We start from the raw sequence: 17800 nt of genomic DNA on the forward strand, positions 1-17800 counted from the left end.
AGGAGAAAACGAAATTTGATTGATTTTGTCTCTTTAAAACCGAGACGTGACTGACTAATTAATTAAGTGGCCACTGAGCACCATAGATATAGGGTAAATGTGTACAAGAGTACGCACTTAGTGTAAAACTGTCAACAACTTTTTAGTTTTTTTGAATAGACAAATTTTATGATATGGGTTAGTTATATACATGTTTAGAGATCAGATATATTCAGTTGTATGTCCCAAGACCACTATATTTTAAGAGTAATTTCAATTTTTGTCAAGATGTGTAAATGCGCACTCTTAAACAGTTCATTGCACAAGAGTGCGCATTTGAACACTTATGAGTGCGCATTACATTTTATGAAAAAATATTTATTTCTAAGGTGAAAATAAATGGGAATAAGTGACTACAGACTACACATAAAACGGGAGACCTATTTCTTCGTACTCTAGGGGTCTTTAAAAGTCGAGAAAACGTAAAAATAGAGAGTCGGTCGACGGATTCGATTATAACACGCTCAGGAAGTAAAAATAAAAAAAAATCACTATAACCACCACCACACAACTTGAGAAGCAGTACAAAGTAGTAGAGTTAAATAATTCATTATCGTATGATATGTATCTCCAAGACTATTAGACTACGTATTGCAAGCAATGCGCACTCTTATACAATACCTCGCTGCGCACTCTTGTACATTTGTATATAACCTAATGTTTTCAAAGTTAAAAGCTTTTGACGGATATAAAGTATAAAACTGTTAGTGTATAACGAGACCTTAAAATTTACAGCTAATGAAAATTATTACTGTAAAATAAAAGAACTGGTACGTACCTTACAAAAAACTAAAACTATGAGCTGTAAAAATTACATCCACACAAAGTATGAACATAAAATCGTCAGTACGACCAAACTATAAACTATATTCAGGTCACTTTTGCACCTTTATCTCAGGTTTAGCATTAAATTCTGAATGGTATAACTTCATTTTACCCAGATGGCACTAATAAGCAGAAATCATCAGTGCGTACTCTTATACATATTCGCACTCTTGTACACATTTACCCTATTATATATTAAATATAGACTGACACGACATTACTGTATTGTTATATTTTCCAGAAAATAGGATGAAAAGTTCTCGATTTGATAAAAAAAAGAAATGCTGTGGGCTCGAACCGCTAAAGAACTAAAGGTTTAGTATAAAAATAAGACATTTGACGCCCCCGAGAAGGTTTTACATTTTTAAAAAGATAGTTGAGACGTCCTAAAAGGTTCCACATTATTAAAAAAATAGATTTGGGGCCCTCGAGAAGGTTTCACATTCTTAAAAAAAAAAGTTGGGTCCCCCGAAAAGGGTTAACCTTCTTAAAAAAAGACACTTGGGAACCCGAGAAGGTTTCACATTCTAAAAAAAAAGACATTTGGCGCTCCCGAGAAGGTTTTACATTTTTAAAAAAGATAGTTGGGACCCCCGAGAAGGTTTCGCATTAAAAAAAAAATATTAATTTGGCGCCCCCGAGAAGGTTTTACATTTTTAGAAAAGACAGTTGGGTCCCCCGAGAAGGTTTCACATTCTTAAAAAAAAATATTTGGCCTCCTCGAGAAGGTTTCACATTCTAAAAAAAAACATTTGGCGCCCCCGAGAAGGTTTTAGAGTTTTAAAAAAGACAGTTGGGACCCCTGAGAAGGTCTCACATTCTTAAAAAAAGACATTTGAGGCTTCCGAGAAGGTTTCACATTCTTAAAGAAAAGACATTTGGCGCCCCCGACAAGGTTTTACATTTTTAAAAAGACAGTTGAGACGTCCTAGAAGGTTCCACATTATTAAAAAAATAGATTTGGGGCCCCCGAGAAAGTTTCATATTCTTCAAAAAAGACAGTTGGGTCCCCCGAAAAAGGTTAACCTTCTTAAAAAAAGACACTTGGGAACCCGAGAAGGTTTCGCATTAAAAAAAAGGACATTTGGCGCTCCCAAGAAGAATTTACATTTTTAAAAAAGATAGTTGGTACCCCCGAGAAGGTTTCACATTCTTAAAAAAAGATAGCTGGGACCCCCGAGAAGGTTTTACAGTTTTAGAAAATACAGTTGGGTCCCCTGAGAACGTTTCACATTCTTAAAGTAAAACATTTGGGGCCTCCGAGAAAGTTTCACGTTCTTAATAAGAGACACTTGGGTCCTCCGAGAAGGTTTCACATTCTTAAAAAAAGATAGCTAGGACCCCCGAGAAGGTTTCGCATTAAAAAAAACATTAATTTGGCGCCCCCGAGAAGGTTTTACATTTTTAGAAAAGACAGTTGGGTCCCCCGAGATGATTTCACTTTCTTAAAAAAAAATATTTGGCCCCCTCGAGAAGGTTTCACATTCTAAAAAAAAACATTTGGCGCCCCCGAGAAGGTTTTAGATTTTTAAAAAAGACAGTTGGGACCCCTGAGAAGGTCTCACATTCTTAAAAAAAGACATTTGAGGCTTCCGACAAGGTTTTACATTCTTAAAAAAGAGAAAGTTGGGTCCCCGAGAAGGTTTCACATTCTTAAAGAAAAGACATTTGGCGCCCCCGACAAGTTTTACATTTTTAAAAAGACAGTTGAGACGCCCTAGAAGGTTCCACATTATTAAAAAAAAAATAGATTTGGGGCCCCCGAGAAAGTTTGATATTCTTCAAAAAACACAATTGGGTCCCCCGAGAAAGGTTAACCTTCTTAAAAAAAGACACTTGGGAACCCGAGAAGGTTTCGCATTAAAAAAAAGACATTGGGCGCTTCCAAGAAGATTTTACATTTTTAAAAAAGATAGTTGGGACCCCCGAGAAGGTTTCACATTCTTAAAAAAAGATAGCTGGGACCCCCGAGAAGGTTTTATAGTTTTAGAAAATACAGTTGGGTCCCCTGAGAACGTTTCACATTCTTAAAGTAAAACATTTGGGGCCTCCGAGAAAGTTTCACATTCTTAATAAGAGACACTTGGGTCCTCCGAGAAGGTTTCACATTCTTAAAAAATTGGTCTAAAGAGTTTAGACAGTACTTCCCTCGCTGTCGGAAACTTGACGACTGCATGCCTATTGTGTTTTTTTTTTCTCATTACATTTTAGTAGTGGGAATTTAAAAAAAAATTGTGATAACGTCATCAACATTTTTGCAAGGACACGTATATCAGTTGGGATAGATGTAGTGTAATACTAAGAATAAAATTATTGTATTCCCAAATTTTCGGGAAAATGAATTGGGTCGTTTTGAATATTGATTTCTTATAATCAATAAAATAACGAAACAATTTACTCACGTATACGGCGCCAGTGTGTAATATCTAGAGAGCGGATTTCTGTCGGGCTAGGCAAGGCCAAACTCGGTACGGCTCGTACGGGATGCGAATTCATTGCGGTTGCGGACTGCACTTCGTTTATTTGAGATTAGAATAACGCTGTTTCGTTGCACTCTGCTGTTAATTCCCGTTCTCATTTACTTAGCCGTTTGATTAATAAATCGTTAATTATATTTATGGAATTAGTACTGATTAAATTCAGTGATTATCTATCACCCGCTACTGAGTCCCGGCGATCCAGCGCGTCCCCACCTATAATCGTGACGTAGCCCGACAAAAATCCGCTGTCTAGTAATATGAAAGGCAACAGAAAATCGTTTATGTATAAACATTCCTAATTTAAGATGACAAGCGTAACAGCATACGTGAGAGTCAAACAGAGAAACTGTAAACAAAACGACCATCGGTTTTATTGCTTCGACTTCCGCTTATTATATAAAACTTTGGGTTTTATTTTAATTCTTGACGGTGAAATTCACAATTGGTTGATTATAAACATGTCTATTTCACATTCGCGGAACCAAGTGAGCGCATAAAACAAATGCAGGTCTGTAATGTTAAAGTCGATGTAAATAAGCGTGCTACCCTTATGTTTCAACCGAGTTTTTCCTTTAACAAATTTTGTGTCTACCAAATTGGGTTGGTTGGGGTGTAATACTAATAATAAGTGTTGCCTTTAATTTAATCAATAAAATAAATTGACTTCATTACTTTTTTTGAACCACCTCTTAAGAAAATCTAAAAAATATGAATGGAATGACAAATCACAAGTACAAACTCATCATATTTTTTGCATTTTAGATAGGATTTATTCAGAAAAATTTAAGGGTGACGTCATCAATTTTTTTAGGAGGGATGAACAAATACATTTTGAACAAAAGTTTACCATGCTTATAATACCTTTAAAATATTCCCAAGATTTCAAAGCATTCGGTTTTGTAATTCCTGGTTAAATCGATAAAATAAATTCACGCCTTCATTAATTTTTTTGAGTCACCCTGCATATGCAAATCCAAAAATATGAATGGAATGATAAATCACAAGTACAGACTCATCATATTTTGTACATTTTAGATACGATTTATTCGGCAAACTTTTGAGCTGACGTCATCAGTTTTTTGTAGAAGATAACCAAATATATTTTGACTAAAAATTTATTATGCTCTTTATAACCTTAAAACATCTGCAAGATTTCAAAGCATTCGGTTTTGTAGTTCCTGATTAAATCAATCAAATAAATTTACGCATTCATTAATTTTTTTGAGTCACCCTGTATATGCAAATAGAAAAAATTTGAATGAAATGATAAATCACAAGAAGAGACTCACCATATTTTGTACATTTTAGATAGGATTTATTCAGCAAAATTTTGTGGTGAGGTCATAAATTTTTTAGGGGGGACGACCAAATACATTTTGATCAAAAATTTACCATGCTTATGATAATTTTAAAATATCTTCAAGATTTCTAAGCATTCGGTTTTGTAGTTTCTGAGTAAATCAGTAAAATAAATTTACGCATTCATTAATTTTTTTGAGTCACCCTGTATATGCAAATCCAAAAAATATGAATGGAGTGATAGATCACAAGTACAGACTCATCATATTTTGTACATTTTAGATATGATTCATTCCACAAACTTTTGAGCTGACCTCATCAAGTTTTTGGAGGGGATAAGCAAATATTTTTTGACTAAAGATTTATGATGCTCTTTATAGCCTTAAAACATCTGCAATATTTCAAAGCATTCTGGTTAGCAGATTAAAAATTAAATTTCAAAATGTTGTTTTGTAATTTTGATTTTTTTTCCAAAAATCTGGACGTTTCGGGTGAAAAGTCGATCCAGAGTTGTAAACTACATGTGTAGGACTATGTTATTTTATACAATTGAAAACCCATTTACTATGTACAATTTTGAAGTGACGTCATCGCATTAGTGGTGGGGATGATTAGACAAATTTTGGTTAGCGTTTTACCATCTACATGATATTCTTAATATAAGTACAAAATTTCACAACAATCGGTCGAGTACTTTCGGAGATTATCTGTCTAATAAAAATCCGGGACAACAGACGGACAGACGGACAGACGGACGGACAGACGGACAGACGGACAGACAGACGGAAATGGGAGACCTATTTCTTCGTCTTCTAGGGGTCATGAAAGATCGAGAAAACGTAAAAGTAGAGAGTCGGCCGACGGACTCGATTACAATACTTCCTTTGCTTACGCTCGGGAAGTAAAAAAGATATCTGGGACCCCCGAGAAGGTTTTAGATTTTTAAAAAAGACAGTTGGGACCCCTGAGAAGGTCTCACATTCTTAAAAAAAGACATTTGAGGCTTCCGAGAAGGTTTTACATTCTTAAAAAAGAGAAAGTTGGGTCCCCGGGAAGGTTTCGCATTCTTAAAGAAAAGACATTTGGCGCCCCCGACAAGGTTTTACATTTTTAAAAAGACAGTTGAGACGCTCTAGAAGGTTCCACATTATTAAAAAAATAGATTTGGGGCCCCCGAGAAAGTTTCATTTTCTTGAAAAAAGACAGTTGGGTCCCCCGAGAAAGGTTAACCTTCTTAAAAAAAGATACTTGGGAACCCGAGAAGGTTTCGCATTAAAAAAAAAGACATTTGGCGCTCCCAAGAAGATTTTACATTTTTAAAAAAGATATTTGGGACCCCCCAGAGGGTTTCACATTCAAAAAAATATTAATTTGGCGTCCCCGAGAAGGTTTTACAGTTTTAGAAAATACAGTTGGGTCCCCTGAGAACTTTTCACATTCTTAGTCTGCCCTTGGTGTTTTCTATTTTGAAAATTCTTAAAGAATGTCGAGTCGCTTTTATAAGAATTTTTAATATTTCTTTGCCACCTGTTTTATTTTTTGTATTTGAAAGAGTCTTGCGATTCGTTGTATCTTTTCTTAAGAATTTGGAAGAATATTAGGTACCCTGGTCTTCTGTTTCTGAAAGAGATAAAAATAATCTTGGAGGTCTCGGAATTTTATAAAAAAAAAATAATAGTCTCAAAGGCTCCTGCTGTTTTATCTTTGGAAGATTTCTAAGGAACCTTCCGGGTTCATGCTGGTTTATTTTAATGGTTTTTAAAGAATCTCGGGGGTTTCAATGTTTCATTTTAGAAGAATTTTAAAGAAACTTGGGAGTCTCTGATACTTTAAAACCTTTGGACGAATTCTAAAAAATCTTAAAAACCGATTGTGTTTTTGAAAAAAGTCTAAAGAATGTTCGAAGCTTCTAGTGGTTTTTTAAAACATCTAAAGAATCTTGGAGACTCCTTGGTGTTTTGTTTTTAAAAGGATTCTAAAGATAACCTTTTGTTTAGTTTTTGAAAAAGTCTTAAAGAATTTTGAAGACTTTGATGTCTTGTTTCTAAAAGGGTTTAAAAGGATCTTTGAATCTCAAGTGTATTTTTTTAAGAATTTTGTTTTGGAAGAATGGTGGGTTTTGTTTTGGAACGAATTCTAAAGAATCTTAGAAATCAATTGAGTTTTTGAAAAAAAAAAATTAAGGAATGTTGAGAGCTTATGGTTTTTTCTGAAAAACTTTAAACAATCTCGGAGATCTTTGGTGTTTCGTTATTTAAAAAAATTTATAAAGTCAAGGGGCCCTGGTATTTTTTCTTAGGATAGAATTTTAAGAATCTTGTGAACCCATTTTCTTTTATAGATATTTAAAAAATCTTCGTGGCCTTGCTATTTTGTTTTTTGAAAAAAGAATTTGAGAGCATCTTGGACTCCTGCTGTTTTGCTTTTTGAAGTAGTTTGAAAGAATTTCTGGGACCTTTTGTGTTTCATTTCTCACGTAATTTGAAAGAATTTCGAGGACCCCCTCTGGGTCTTGCGTTTGAAGTAGTTTGAAAATCACTTATGTTTTGTTTTTGAAGTAATTTGAAAAAATCTCAGGAATCCTTTTATGTTTTATTTTTAAAGTAGTTTTAAAGAATCCCAAAAGTCCATTGTCTTATTTTTAAAAGAATTCGTAAGAATCTCTGGGGCCCCCTTATGGGTTGTTTTTGAAAAAATCTAGGGGTCCCTTAATGTTTTGTTTTTGAAGTAGGTACTTTGAAAGAATTTCTGATACATTTTGTGTGTTATTGTTGAAGTAATTTGAAAGAATCTCGGGGTTCCTTTATGTTTTGTTTTTGAAGTAGTTTGCAAGAATATTGTCCTATTTTTAAAGTAATTTGAAAGAATCCCGAAAACAACTTTTATTTTGTTTTTGCAGTAATTTGAAAGATTCTTGGGAACCTTTCTGTGTATTTTGAAGTGATTTAAAAAAAAATCTCTGGGATCTCTTGTGTTTTGTTTTTGAAATAGTTTTAAAGAATCCCAGAGACCTATTGTCTTGTTTTCAAAGTAATTTGAAAGAATCTTGTGGACGACCTTATGTTTTGTTTTTGAAGTAGTTTTAAAGAATCTCGGGGATCCCTAGTCTTACTTTTAAAACAATTTGAAAGAATATCGGGGACCTTCTACAGATCTTGTTTTTGCAGTTGTTTGAAGGAATTTCTGAGATCCCTTGTTTTGTTTTTGGAGTAATTTGAAAGAATCTCAGGGATCTTTCTGTGAATTATTTTTGAAGCAATTTATTACACTCTCAGAGGCTCCTTGTGTTTTGTTTTTGAAGTAGTTTGAAAGACTCCACGGCTCCCTTGTCTTATTTTTAAAGTAATTTGAAAGAATCTCAAAGGCCCCTTTACGTTTTGTGGTTCGCTTTTTAAAAAAATTTAAAGAATTTTGGGAACTCTGATTAAGTTTTTCAAAAAGTTTTAAAGAATTTCTGAAGCTCCTGACATTTTTTCTTCCAAAAAAAAATTAAAGAATGTCGTGGAACCCCGATGTTTTGTATTTGAAAGAATTTTCAAGAATCTTGTCTGCCCTTGGTGTTTTGCCTTTTTAAGAATAATGTTTCTTTGGCATCTGTTTTATTTTTTTTTTTTTGTATTTGAAAGAGCGTTGGGAACCCTTGTACCTTTTCTTAAGAATTTAAAAGAATATTAGGGGCATTGGTGTTCTGTTCTTGAAAGAGACAAAAAGAATCTTGAAAGCCTCGGAATTTTGTAAAAAAAAAAATAACAATAATAATAATAGCTTCAAGTCTCCTGGTGTTTGGCTTCGGTAGGTTTTTTAGGAACCTTCCGGGTTCATAGAATTTTAAAGAAACTTGGGAGCCTCTGATGTTTTATCTTTGGAGGAATTCTAAAAATTCTTAAGAACCGATTGTGTTTTTGAAAAATGTCTGAAGAATGTTCGAAGCTTCTGGTGGTTTTTTAAACATTCTAAAAAATCTCGGAGACTCCTTGGTGTTTTGTTTTTTAAAGAATTTTGAAGAATCTTGGATAACATGTTGTTTAATTTTTGAAAAAATCTTAAAGAATTTTGGAAGCCCCCGACATTTTTTTTTTTTTGAAAAAAAAAGAATGCTGTGTGCTGAATGCTGATATTTTTTTTTTAAGAGTTTTCAAGAATTTTGTCTGCGCTTGGTGTTTTATTTTTTAAAAATTCTTAAGTCAAGTCCCTGGTGTTTTGCCTTTATAACAATTTTTAATGTCCCTTTGCCACCTGTTTTATTTTTTGTATTTGAAAGAGTGTTGGGATCTCTTGCATCTTTTCTTAAGGATTTAAAAAATGCAACAAAATCGGGAGCCTCTGGTGTTTTGTGTGTGGAGAAATCCTAAAGAACCTTAAGAACCAATTGTCTTTTTGAAAAAAATGTAAACTATGTTCGAAGCTTCTGATGGTTTTTTAAAACATTGTAAAGAATCTCGGAGAAGCGTTGGTGTTTTGTTTTTGAAGGAATTTTAAAGAGTCTTGGTTACCATTTTGTTTAGTTTTTGAAAAACTTCTAGAGAATTTTAGAAGCACCTGATATTTTTTCTTTGAAAAAAACGAAAGAATTTCTTGGAACCCTAATGTTTTTTTAAACGTTGCGAGCTCCTGGTATTTTGTTTTTGAAAGAATCTTGAACACCTCTTGTGTTTAATTTAAAGGAAAAGTTTAAAGTATCTCGGAGGTTCATGGTGTTTCTTTTGGAGATTTTTGAAAGCCGCTCGGAGATCCTGGTGTTTTGTTTTTGAATTTTTTTTTATAGAATGTCGAGCCCCTGGTATTTTGCCTTAGTAAGAATTTTTAAAGTTTCTTTTCCACCAGTTTTATTTTTTGAATTTGAAAAAGTCTTGAGATCCCTTATATTTTTTCTTAAGAATTTAAAAAATATTATGGGCCCTGGTGTTCTGTTTTTGGAAGAGATAAAAATAATCTTGGAGACCTCTGGATTTTGTAAAAATAATAATAATAATTTTAAGGGCTCCTGGTGTTTTATCTTCGGAAGAATTTTTAGAAACATTCGGGGTTCATGTTAATTTATTTTGAAGATTTTTAAAGAATCTCGGGGGTTTCAATGTTCCATTTTGGAAGAATTTTAAAGAAACTTGGGAGCCTCTGATATTTTATCTTTGGAGGAATTCTAAAAATTCTTAAGAACCGATTGTGTTTTTGAAAAATGTCTGAAGAATGTTCGAAGCTTCTGGTGGTTTTTTAAACATTCTAAAAAATCTCGGAGACTCCTTGGTGTTTTGTTTTTTAAAGAATTTTGAAGAATCTTGGATAACATGTTGTTTAATTTTTGAAAAAATCTTAAAGAATTTTGGAAGCTCCCGACATTTTTTTTTTTTGAAAAAAAAGAATGCTGTGTGCTGAATGCTGATATTTTTTTTTTAAGAATTTTCAAGAATTTTGTCTGCGCTTGGTGTTTTATTTTTTAAAAATTCTTAAGTCAAGTCCCTGGTGTTTTGCCTTTATAACAATTTTTAATGTCCCTTTGCCACCTGTTTTATTTTTTGTATTTGAAAGAGTGTTGGGATCTCTTGCATCTTTTCTTAAGGATTTAAAAAAATGCAACAAACTCGGGAGCCTCTGGTGTTTTGCCTGAGGAGAAATCCTAAAGAACCTTAAGAACCAATTGTCTTTTTGAAAAAAATGTAAACTATGTTCGAAGCTTCTGATGGTTTTTTAAAACATTCTAACGAATCTCGGAGAAGCGTTGGTGTTTTGTTTTTGAAAGAATTTTAAAGAGTCTTGGTTACCATTTTGTTTAGTTTTTGAAAAACTTCTACAGAATTTTAGAAGTCCCTGATATTTTTTCTTTGAAAAAATTAAAGAATTTTTTGGAACCCTAGTGGTTTTTTTTTAAACGTTGAGAGCTCCTGGTATTTTGTTTTTGAAAGAATCTTGAACACCTCTTGTGTTTAATTTAAAGGAAAAGTTTAAAGTATCTCGGAGGTTCATGGTGTTTCTTTTGGAGATTTTTGAAAGCCGCTCGTGGATCCTGGTGTCTTGTTTTTGAAATTTTTTTGATAGAATGTCGAGCCCCGGTTTTATTTTTTGAATTTGAGAGTCTTAAGATCCCTTGTATTTTTTCTAAAGAATTTAAAAAATGTTAGGGGCCCTGGTGTTCTGTTTTTGAAAAAGATAAAAATAATCTTGGAGGCTTCTGGGTTTTGTAATAATAATAATAATAATCTCAAAGGCTCCCGGTGTTTTATCTCCGGAAGAAGGTTTTGTAAAGAATCTTGGCGTTTCAGTGTTTAATTTTGGAAGAATTTTAAAGAAACTTGGGAACCTCTGGTGTTTTGTATTTTTGAAAAAAGTGTAAAGAAAATTCGAAGCTTCTGTTGGTTATTTAAAACATTCCAAAGACTCCTTGGTGTTTTGTTTTTGAAAAAGTTTTAAAGAAATTTAAAAACCCCTGATATTTTTTCTTTGGAAAAAATTAAAGAATCTCGTGGAAGCCTAGTGTTTTGTTAAAATACAACTTCGAGGGCTCTTGATGTTGTGTTTTTGAAAGAATTTGGAACACCTCTAGTGTTTAAATTAAAGGAACAGTTTAAAGAATGTCGAGGGCCCCTGGTGTAATCACTTGCGTTTGGAAGAATCTCGGGGGTTCATGTTGTTTCATTTGAAGACTTTTTAAAGTATCTTGGGGATACTGGTATTTTGTTTTTAATTTTTTTTAGAATGTCGGGTTCTTGGTGTTTTAAGAATTTGTAAAATAAGAATTTTTAAAGTTTCTGTGCCACCTATTTCGTTTTTTGTCTTTAAAAGGATCTTGGGAACTCTTGTGACCTTTTTTAGGCATTTAAACGAATAGTAGGAACGCTAGTTTTATTTTTGAAAAAGATAAAATGAAGTTTGGGACCCCTTGCGCTTTGTAAAAAAAAAAATAAAAAGTGACAAGGGCCTCTGGTGTTTTGCCCTTGGAAGAATTTTAAGGAATCTTGATGGTATTTTATTATCTTGGGGGTTTTAGTATTCCCGAAGAATTATTTTAAAGAATCTCGTGGGTATCTGGCATTTTGTCTTTGAAGGAATTCTAAAGTACCTTAGGAGCCGGCGTTGTGTTTGAAAAGAAATTAAAGAATGTCCGGAGCTCCTAGCGTTATTTTTTTAAGAATTTGAAAGAACCTGGTGGAATTTTAAAGAATTTTGAAACCCATGTTGGTTTTTTGAAGCAGCTATTTTCAAGTTCATCGTCATGAAGTTTATCACAAGTGGAGTCAAAATTTTTCGTTGTTGTCGATGAGCCGCATTTAAATTTCCCAAAACCATTAAAAAAATGAGAAAGCTACTATTTTCTTACGATTTCTTAGCTTAAAAAAAATACTGCAAACACCAACTTTTTGAGGATGGAGTGGGACATCAGCAAAAAAGGTAGGATTTTTCAGTACTCCACATTAGCATATTTTGGGAGTTCATGGAACTAAGCATTGTCAGAAAAAAACGTAGTGTAGGTAATAAATGTAGGTAAGTAATTTTTTTTTTGTTTGCAGTTTGTTAGGTATATAATTACATATCATATAAGCATAAAACTGTCCAAATTTAGCAAAAATTGTGGATATTTTGACAAATATTTGTGCATCTAATCTAATTATGCTTCAGTCCAAATAACGGGCAGAAATTTGTGAAGAGCGGCACATTTTTTTTACAAGTCCAATTCACAGCCCGCTAGATGTAACTCCTTAATTAACACTCTGTAATTGTGTGCATACAAATCCGTATCAAATATAAACTTTTTTCTGTGGCAAGAAAATAATAGGAATTAGAGAAAGAATACAAAATCCAATTGTAAAAACCCGACGAACTCCCAACAATCGACCTTGTGACTGATTTTCGGGTGAAATAATCAGCACAACAGCCCGAAAAAATTGTTACGTCTCCTTTATCGGCCTCTCTCTTCGTTACTAATCCGCGCGATGTTCCCTAATCAGATCCTCGAATCCGATAAACCGAATTTCCTGAATAGCACCGAGCAGGAAAAGTTCGGTCGGTCAGTAGAATCTGATGGCTTCCAACAAACCAAGTCTCGACATCATGAATGAAATGAATGGGTGCGCATTGTCGACCACTTAACGATTCAAAGACCTTAGCGTTACAAATATCAAACAAGCAATTGTGCATTCGTCAAAAGGGCATATCATATACCTACTCTAATCCTATTGTGCTCGTAATCGCTTTTGTCATCCCGCGACAGCCTAATTATGGAAAATATCCTATAAATAAGTGGACTAACAAGATCAGCTTTATTGGCCTTTATTGGGCGAGACGACCACTTACCCTGAGACGAAGCGACGAAACCGACCTGAAACAAACGGAATAAATTAGCATGACGTCATTATCGTCTCACGTGTAAAATCGCAGCAGTAATTTTTTTCTAACCATCACCCTTTATCCTCCGCAACCCTCGGTTGCGTCCACTTGAAATGAATCATATTCATTTGCGTGTAACTTTAATAACCATCATCTGAGGGCGTCCGAAGGGGTTAATTAATCCCTCATCGTCGTCATGGTCGCAAAATAATCGTCCCCTGACACTATTCCGTCGAGTCGTTTTTTAATCGATTCGTCCCGGTATTACATATAATTTCCCTAATGCTTTAGTGCAGCAAAGGGTGGAAGGAAGAGGGTTCAGACCCAAGAACATACACACGCTCAACGCCATCATCGTATACGCGTCCATCAATATCTCCGCATTTTATTACTTAGTAGGTAGGTATATCCGAAACATTATGATTAAAGAGCGGATTCTACGCCAAATGCCTTTTCATTTTGGTTGTAGGAAAATACTTTTATTTGAGCCCTACTTGTTTTTGGCTATTTGAAACTAAAAAAAATTTCTGCCGAAATTATTCCATACATAAAATTACGCTTCGCCCATTCCTTGCAACCCATCCCCGTCATTGCCCATTTGCGCTAATAGCCGTGGAACTCATTAGCGTAACGGCGAACGTTCTCGGACCGAAACTTGGTCCCGTCGTTTCTCCACCTCGAGTTAAGACATCCTCGGGTGGGAGACGAAACCGACGAACGGTTGGCAACGCCAAACTCTGCACGATCCCCAGTTCGACCAACCCCACGACCTGAACTTGTCGACCAATCACTGACTAGAACAAAAGAATACACTCCGGGCCAAAAGTCGACGTTTACACGCAGACAGCGCACGCCGATACAGTGTGCACAGAAAGTCGGCACTCGGACCGGATTATGCCGCCTTGTTTTGCGTAATTAATTACTCGGGAAATGTTTAGTTTGGCACTTTTTGGGGCGGGGGTAAGAAATTTGACGCCGTTTACGATTCATTTACCTAATGTTGGGAGAGCGGAGACATATTGTGAAGTTTGAGAAAGTTTAGTCGTGATGGGAAAGGAACAGTAAAGGCAAAAAAATTAACTTCTATCAGTTCAATTTGTTATTAAATTTAGATTAGTGGAAGGACGTGCAAAAAGTGGCAAAAGATTCCAATTAAGGTATCTTGAGTTAAATAAAAATTTCTTAAAATTTGCTTCTGTAAACCCAGTCATGAAAATGATTGGGAATAACTATGAAAACCATGTTTTACATTTATGGGGAGGTCTCCAAAATATGGGAATGTCTTGGGAATGGCCCAAGAACATACGAGAAATCGTAAACTATGGAAGAAGTTAGTGTACAAAATTTGGTCTACTCACTGAACATTCACTAAGCTGAGGCATCAAGAATCAAACCCGTTAACTTCCTCACACTATGTTTTGAGAAAAACGCAAAAAACTGTCACACATTTGTAAGTCTATTTAACGTAAAGTTCTTATTTTTGTTTACATGATTTATATTATTTTAAGTCGAAACAACGACAAACACCAAAAGTTTCGCTGTTGAGATGGTGAAATTATAAACGTGAAAATAGAGTTGTCATGCTTTGATGCCAACCTGTGGATTTATCGCAGTGTGATGGTCAATGGTAGGGATTTATCGTAATTTGAAACTGATAAAACAAATATGTAAATGATTAATAAATACCTATATATTTATTTTATTAGGAGTTTAAGTGATACTTTAGGTGCCAAGTGTGGACGTCTCAGTCAATGAAGCCTTAAATTTTGAACAAATTAACAGTTGTAACTCAAAATTTACAAAAAGTGGATTTAACGGCTTTTGATTCTAGACGACTCCTTTGTTTACTGGAAGTAAAACTAGATTCGGATAAAAATACAATCGATTTAATTACACAGGTCAACAAAATTTAATTTTTTCTCTCTAACTTTGACATAATTGTAATGTAATTAAAAAAAAAATGCATATTTCATGTTAAACACAAAATCAGGTAAAACAATTTAATTTTTGTATCTTTAACGGCAAAAAGTGATGTATTAACAAAAGAACAACCATAATTAAGAAAAAAACAACGATTGTAGTTTAAAAAACGAAAAAATCAAAAGAAACAGCAAAGACCGACGTTTTTTCGGTTGCCTCCTATAGATTTCAAAAACCGTGAAGTCGAAAAATGGAAAGATCGAGAAGTTGAGAAATCGTTTACTAGCCCCGCCCGCCCACCCACACTTTATTTTCTTAGAGGATATGTCATTCGCCAAAATCAGTCTTATCTTAGCAAGTAGGACTAACCCCGCCCACCCGCCCTTCATTTTCTTAGAGGGTATTTTATTTGCCAAAATCAATTTTATCTTAGCAAGTACTTTTGGCAATTTCGACCATCTTTCAATTATTTTTATTTTTGTACATTTTCTTGTTTATTTCTATTTCCAAAAATCACTTTCGGCTTCGTTTCTTCAAAAATTCCTACCGTTTTTCGAAAATCGCCAATTGAAAGACAGCTATTATAAAGATTAGCGCATTTTTTTACTTTTTTCACATCCTAGATTCTATTATTAGTTTCCACTCCCACTCAACAGAGAAAATAATTAGCCCCGCCCACCCACCCTGTCACCTTTTCAGTGACTGATTTCATTTAATCTGAATTAAATGAAAGATCTTATACTGAATAGAAATAAAACTAGTCGTTAGAATGAGAAGAGAGAGGCTGGGCGGGGCTAGTACTTGCTACGATAAGAGTGGTTTTGGCAAATGACATATCTTCTAAGAAAACAGAGGGTGGGTGGGCGGGGCTAGTACTGCTACTATAAGACTGATTTTGGCACTTTTGACATTTTCCATCCTTTCTCAATTATTTCCGAAAATTACTTGAAATTTCTTGTACATTTCGATATCCGGAAGTCATTTTCGGTTTCGTTTCTTTTAAAATTCCTACTGTTTTTAGAAAATCGCCATTTGAAATACAGCTATTTTTCACATCCTACATTCTATTATTAGTTTCCAGTCCCACTGGATAGAAAAAAATAATTAGCCCCGCCCACCCATCCTGTCTCTTTTTCAGTGATTGATTTCATCTGATCTGAATGAAATGAAAGATCTTATACTGAACAGAAATAAAACTAGTCGTTGGAATGAAAAGAAGGAGGCTGGGCAGGGCTAGTACTTGCTACGATAAGATTAATTTTGGCAAATGACATATTTTCTAAAAAAACAGAGGGTGGGTGGGCGGGGCTAGTACTGCTACGATAAGACTGATTTTGGCACTTTTGACATTTTCCACTATTTTTCAACTATTACAAAAAATTGGTTGAAAACATTTTCTTGTACATTTCGATATCCAGAAGTCATATTCGTTTTCGTTTCTTCGAAAATTCCTACCGTTTTTCGAACATGGCCAATTGAAATGCAGATATTTTAAAGATTAGCGCTTTTTTTTTATTTTCACATCCTAGATTCTATTATTAGTTTCCACGCCTACTCGACAGAAAAAAATAGTTAGCCCCACCCACCCACCCTGTCTCTTTTTCAGTGATTAATTTCATCTGTTCTGAATGAAATGACAGATCTTATAGTGAACAGAGATAAAACTAGTCGTTAGAATGAGAAGAGAGAGAGGTTGGGCGGGGCTAGTACTTGCTAAAATAAGACTGATTTAGGCAAATGACATATCCTCGAAAAAAACAAAGGGAGGGTGGGTGGGGCTAGTATTGATACGATGAGACTGATTTTGGCACTTTTGACATATTCCACCCTTTCTCAATTATTTGGGAAAATAACTTGAAGACATTTTCTAGTACATTTCGATATCCGGAAGTCATTTTCGGTTTCGTTTCTTTTAAAATTCCTACCGTTTTTCGAAAATCGCCATTTGCTATTTTTCACATCCTAAATTCTATAATTAGTTTCCACTCCCACTCGACATAAAAAATAATTAGCCCCGCCCACCCACCCTGTCTCTTTTTCAGTGATTGATTTCATCTGTTCTGAATGAAACGACAGATCTTATACTGAACAGAAATAAGACTAGTCGTTAGAATGAGAAGAAAGAGGCTGGGCGGGGCTAGTACTTGCTAAGATAAGAGTGGTTTTGCCAAATGACATATCCTTTAGGAAAAGAGAGGGCGGGTGGGCGGGGCTAGTATTGATACGATGAGACTGATTTTGGCACTTTTGACATGTTCCACCCTTTTTCAATAATTTCCGAAAATTACTTGAAGACATTTTCTTGTACATTTCGATATCCGGAAGTCATTTTCGGTTTCGTTTCTTTTAAAATTCTTACCGTTTTCCGAAAATCGCCATTTGCTATTTTTCACATCCTAGATTCTATAATTAGTTTACACTCCCACTCGACATAAAAAAATAATTCGCCCCGCCCACCCACCCTGTCTCTTTTTCAGTGATTGATTTCGTCTGTTCTGAATGAAACGACAGATCTTATACTGAACAGAAATAAAACTAGTCGTTAGAATGAGAAGAGAGAGAGATTGGGCGGGGCTAGCATTGATACGATAAGACTGATTTTGGCACATTTGACATTTTCCACCATTTTTCAACTACTTCCGAAAATGGTCTCCCGCTTCTGTCTGTCTGTCTATCTATCTGCCGTCTGTCCGGATTTTTATTTTATCTCCAAAACTACTGGACTGTTTGTTGTCAAATTTTCTGTGTGTTTGGGACATTTTGTAGATGGTAAACGCTAACCAAAACTTGGCTAATCATCCCCACCAAGAGTAAGATGACGTTACCTTCAAAATTTACATTAGTAATGTTCTTTAAACATTATAAAATAAGATGTTCCTATGCTTGTGTTTTATGAATTTGTGTTGAGTTTTTACTCG

At 34.6% G+C, this 17800-nt stretch overlaps 1 protein-coding gene across 3 annotated transcripts in view; it reads right to left on the minus strand.

Annotated features, from left to right (window-relative positions):
* The window catches only part of LOC135131081 (uncharacterized), a 782641-nt gene that overhangs the window by 540568 nt on the left and 224273 nt on the right, over positions 1-17800 (minus strand). For all 3 annotated transcript variants that reach the window (XR_010280867.1, XM_064058612.1, XM_064058611.1), the window contains exon 4: positions 12930-12954. Coding sequence is in view for 2 of the 3 variants with exons in the window: in XM_064058612.1 (XP_063914682.1) it covers positions 12930-12954 (25 nt within the window). In the remaining variant the exon portion in view is untranslated. The remainder of the gene's footprint in view (positions 1-12929; positions 12955-17800) is intronic.

Source organism: Zophobas morio, unplaced genomic scaffold (genome assembly GCF_036711695.1).
Source record: "Zophobas morio isolate AGI-343-1 ecotype UQ-CSIRO unplaced genomic scaffold, CSIRO_AGI_Zmor_V1 ptg000018l, whole genome shotgun sequence".
Classification (NCBI taxonomy): Eukaryota; Metazoa; Arthropoda; class Insecta; order Coleoptera; family Tenebrionidae; genus Zophobas; species Zophobas morio.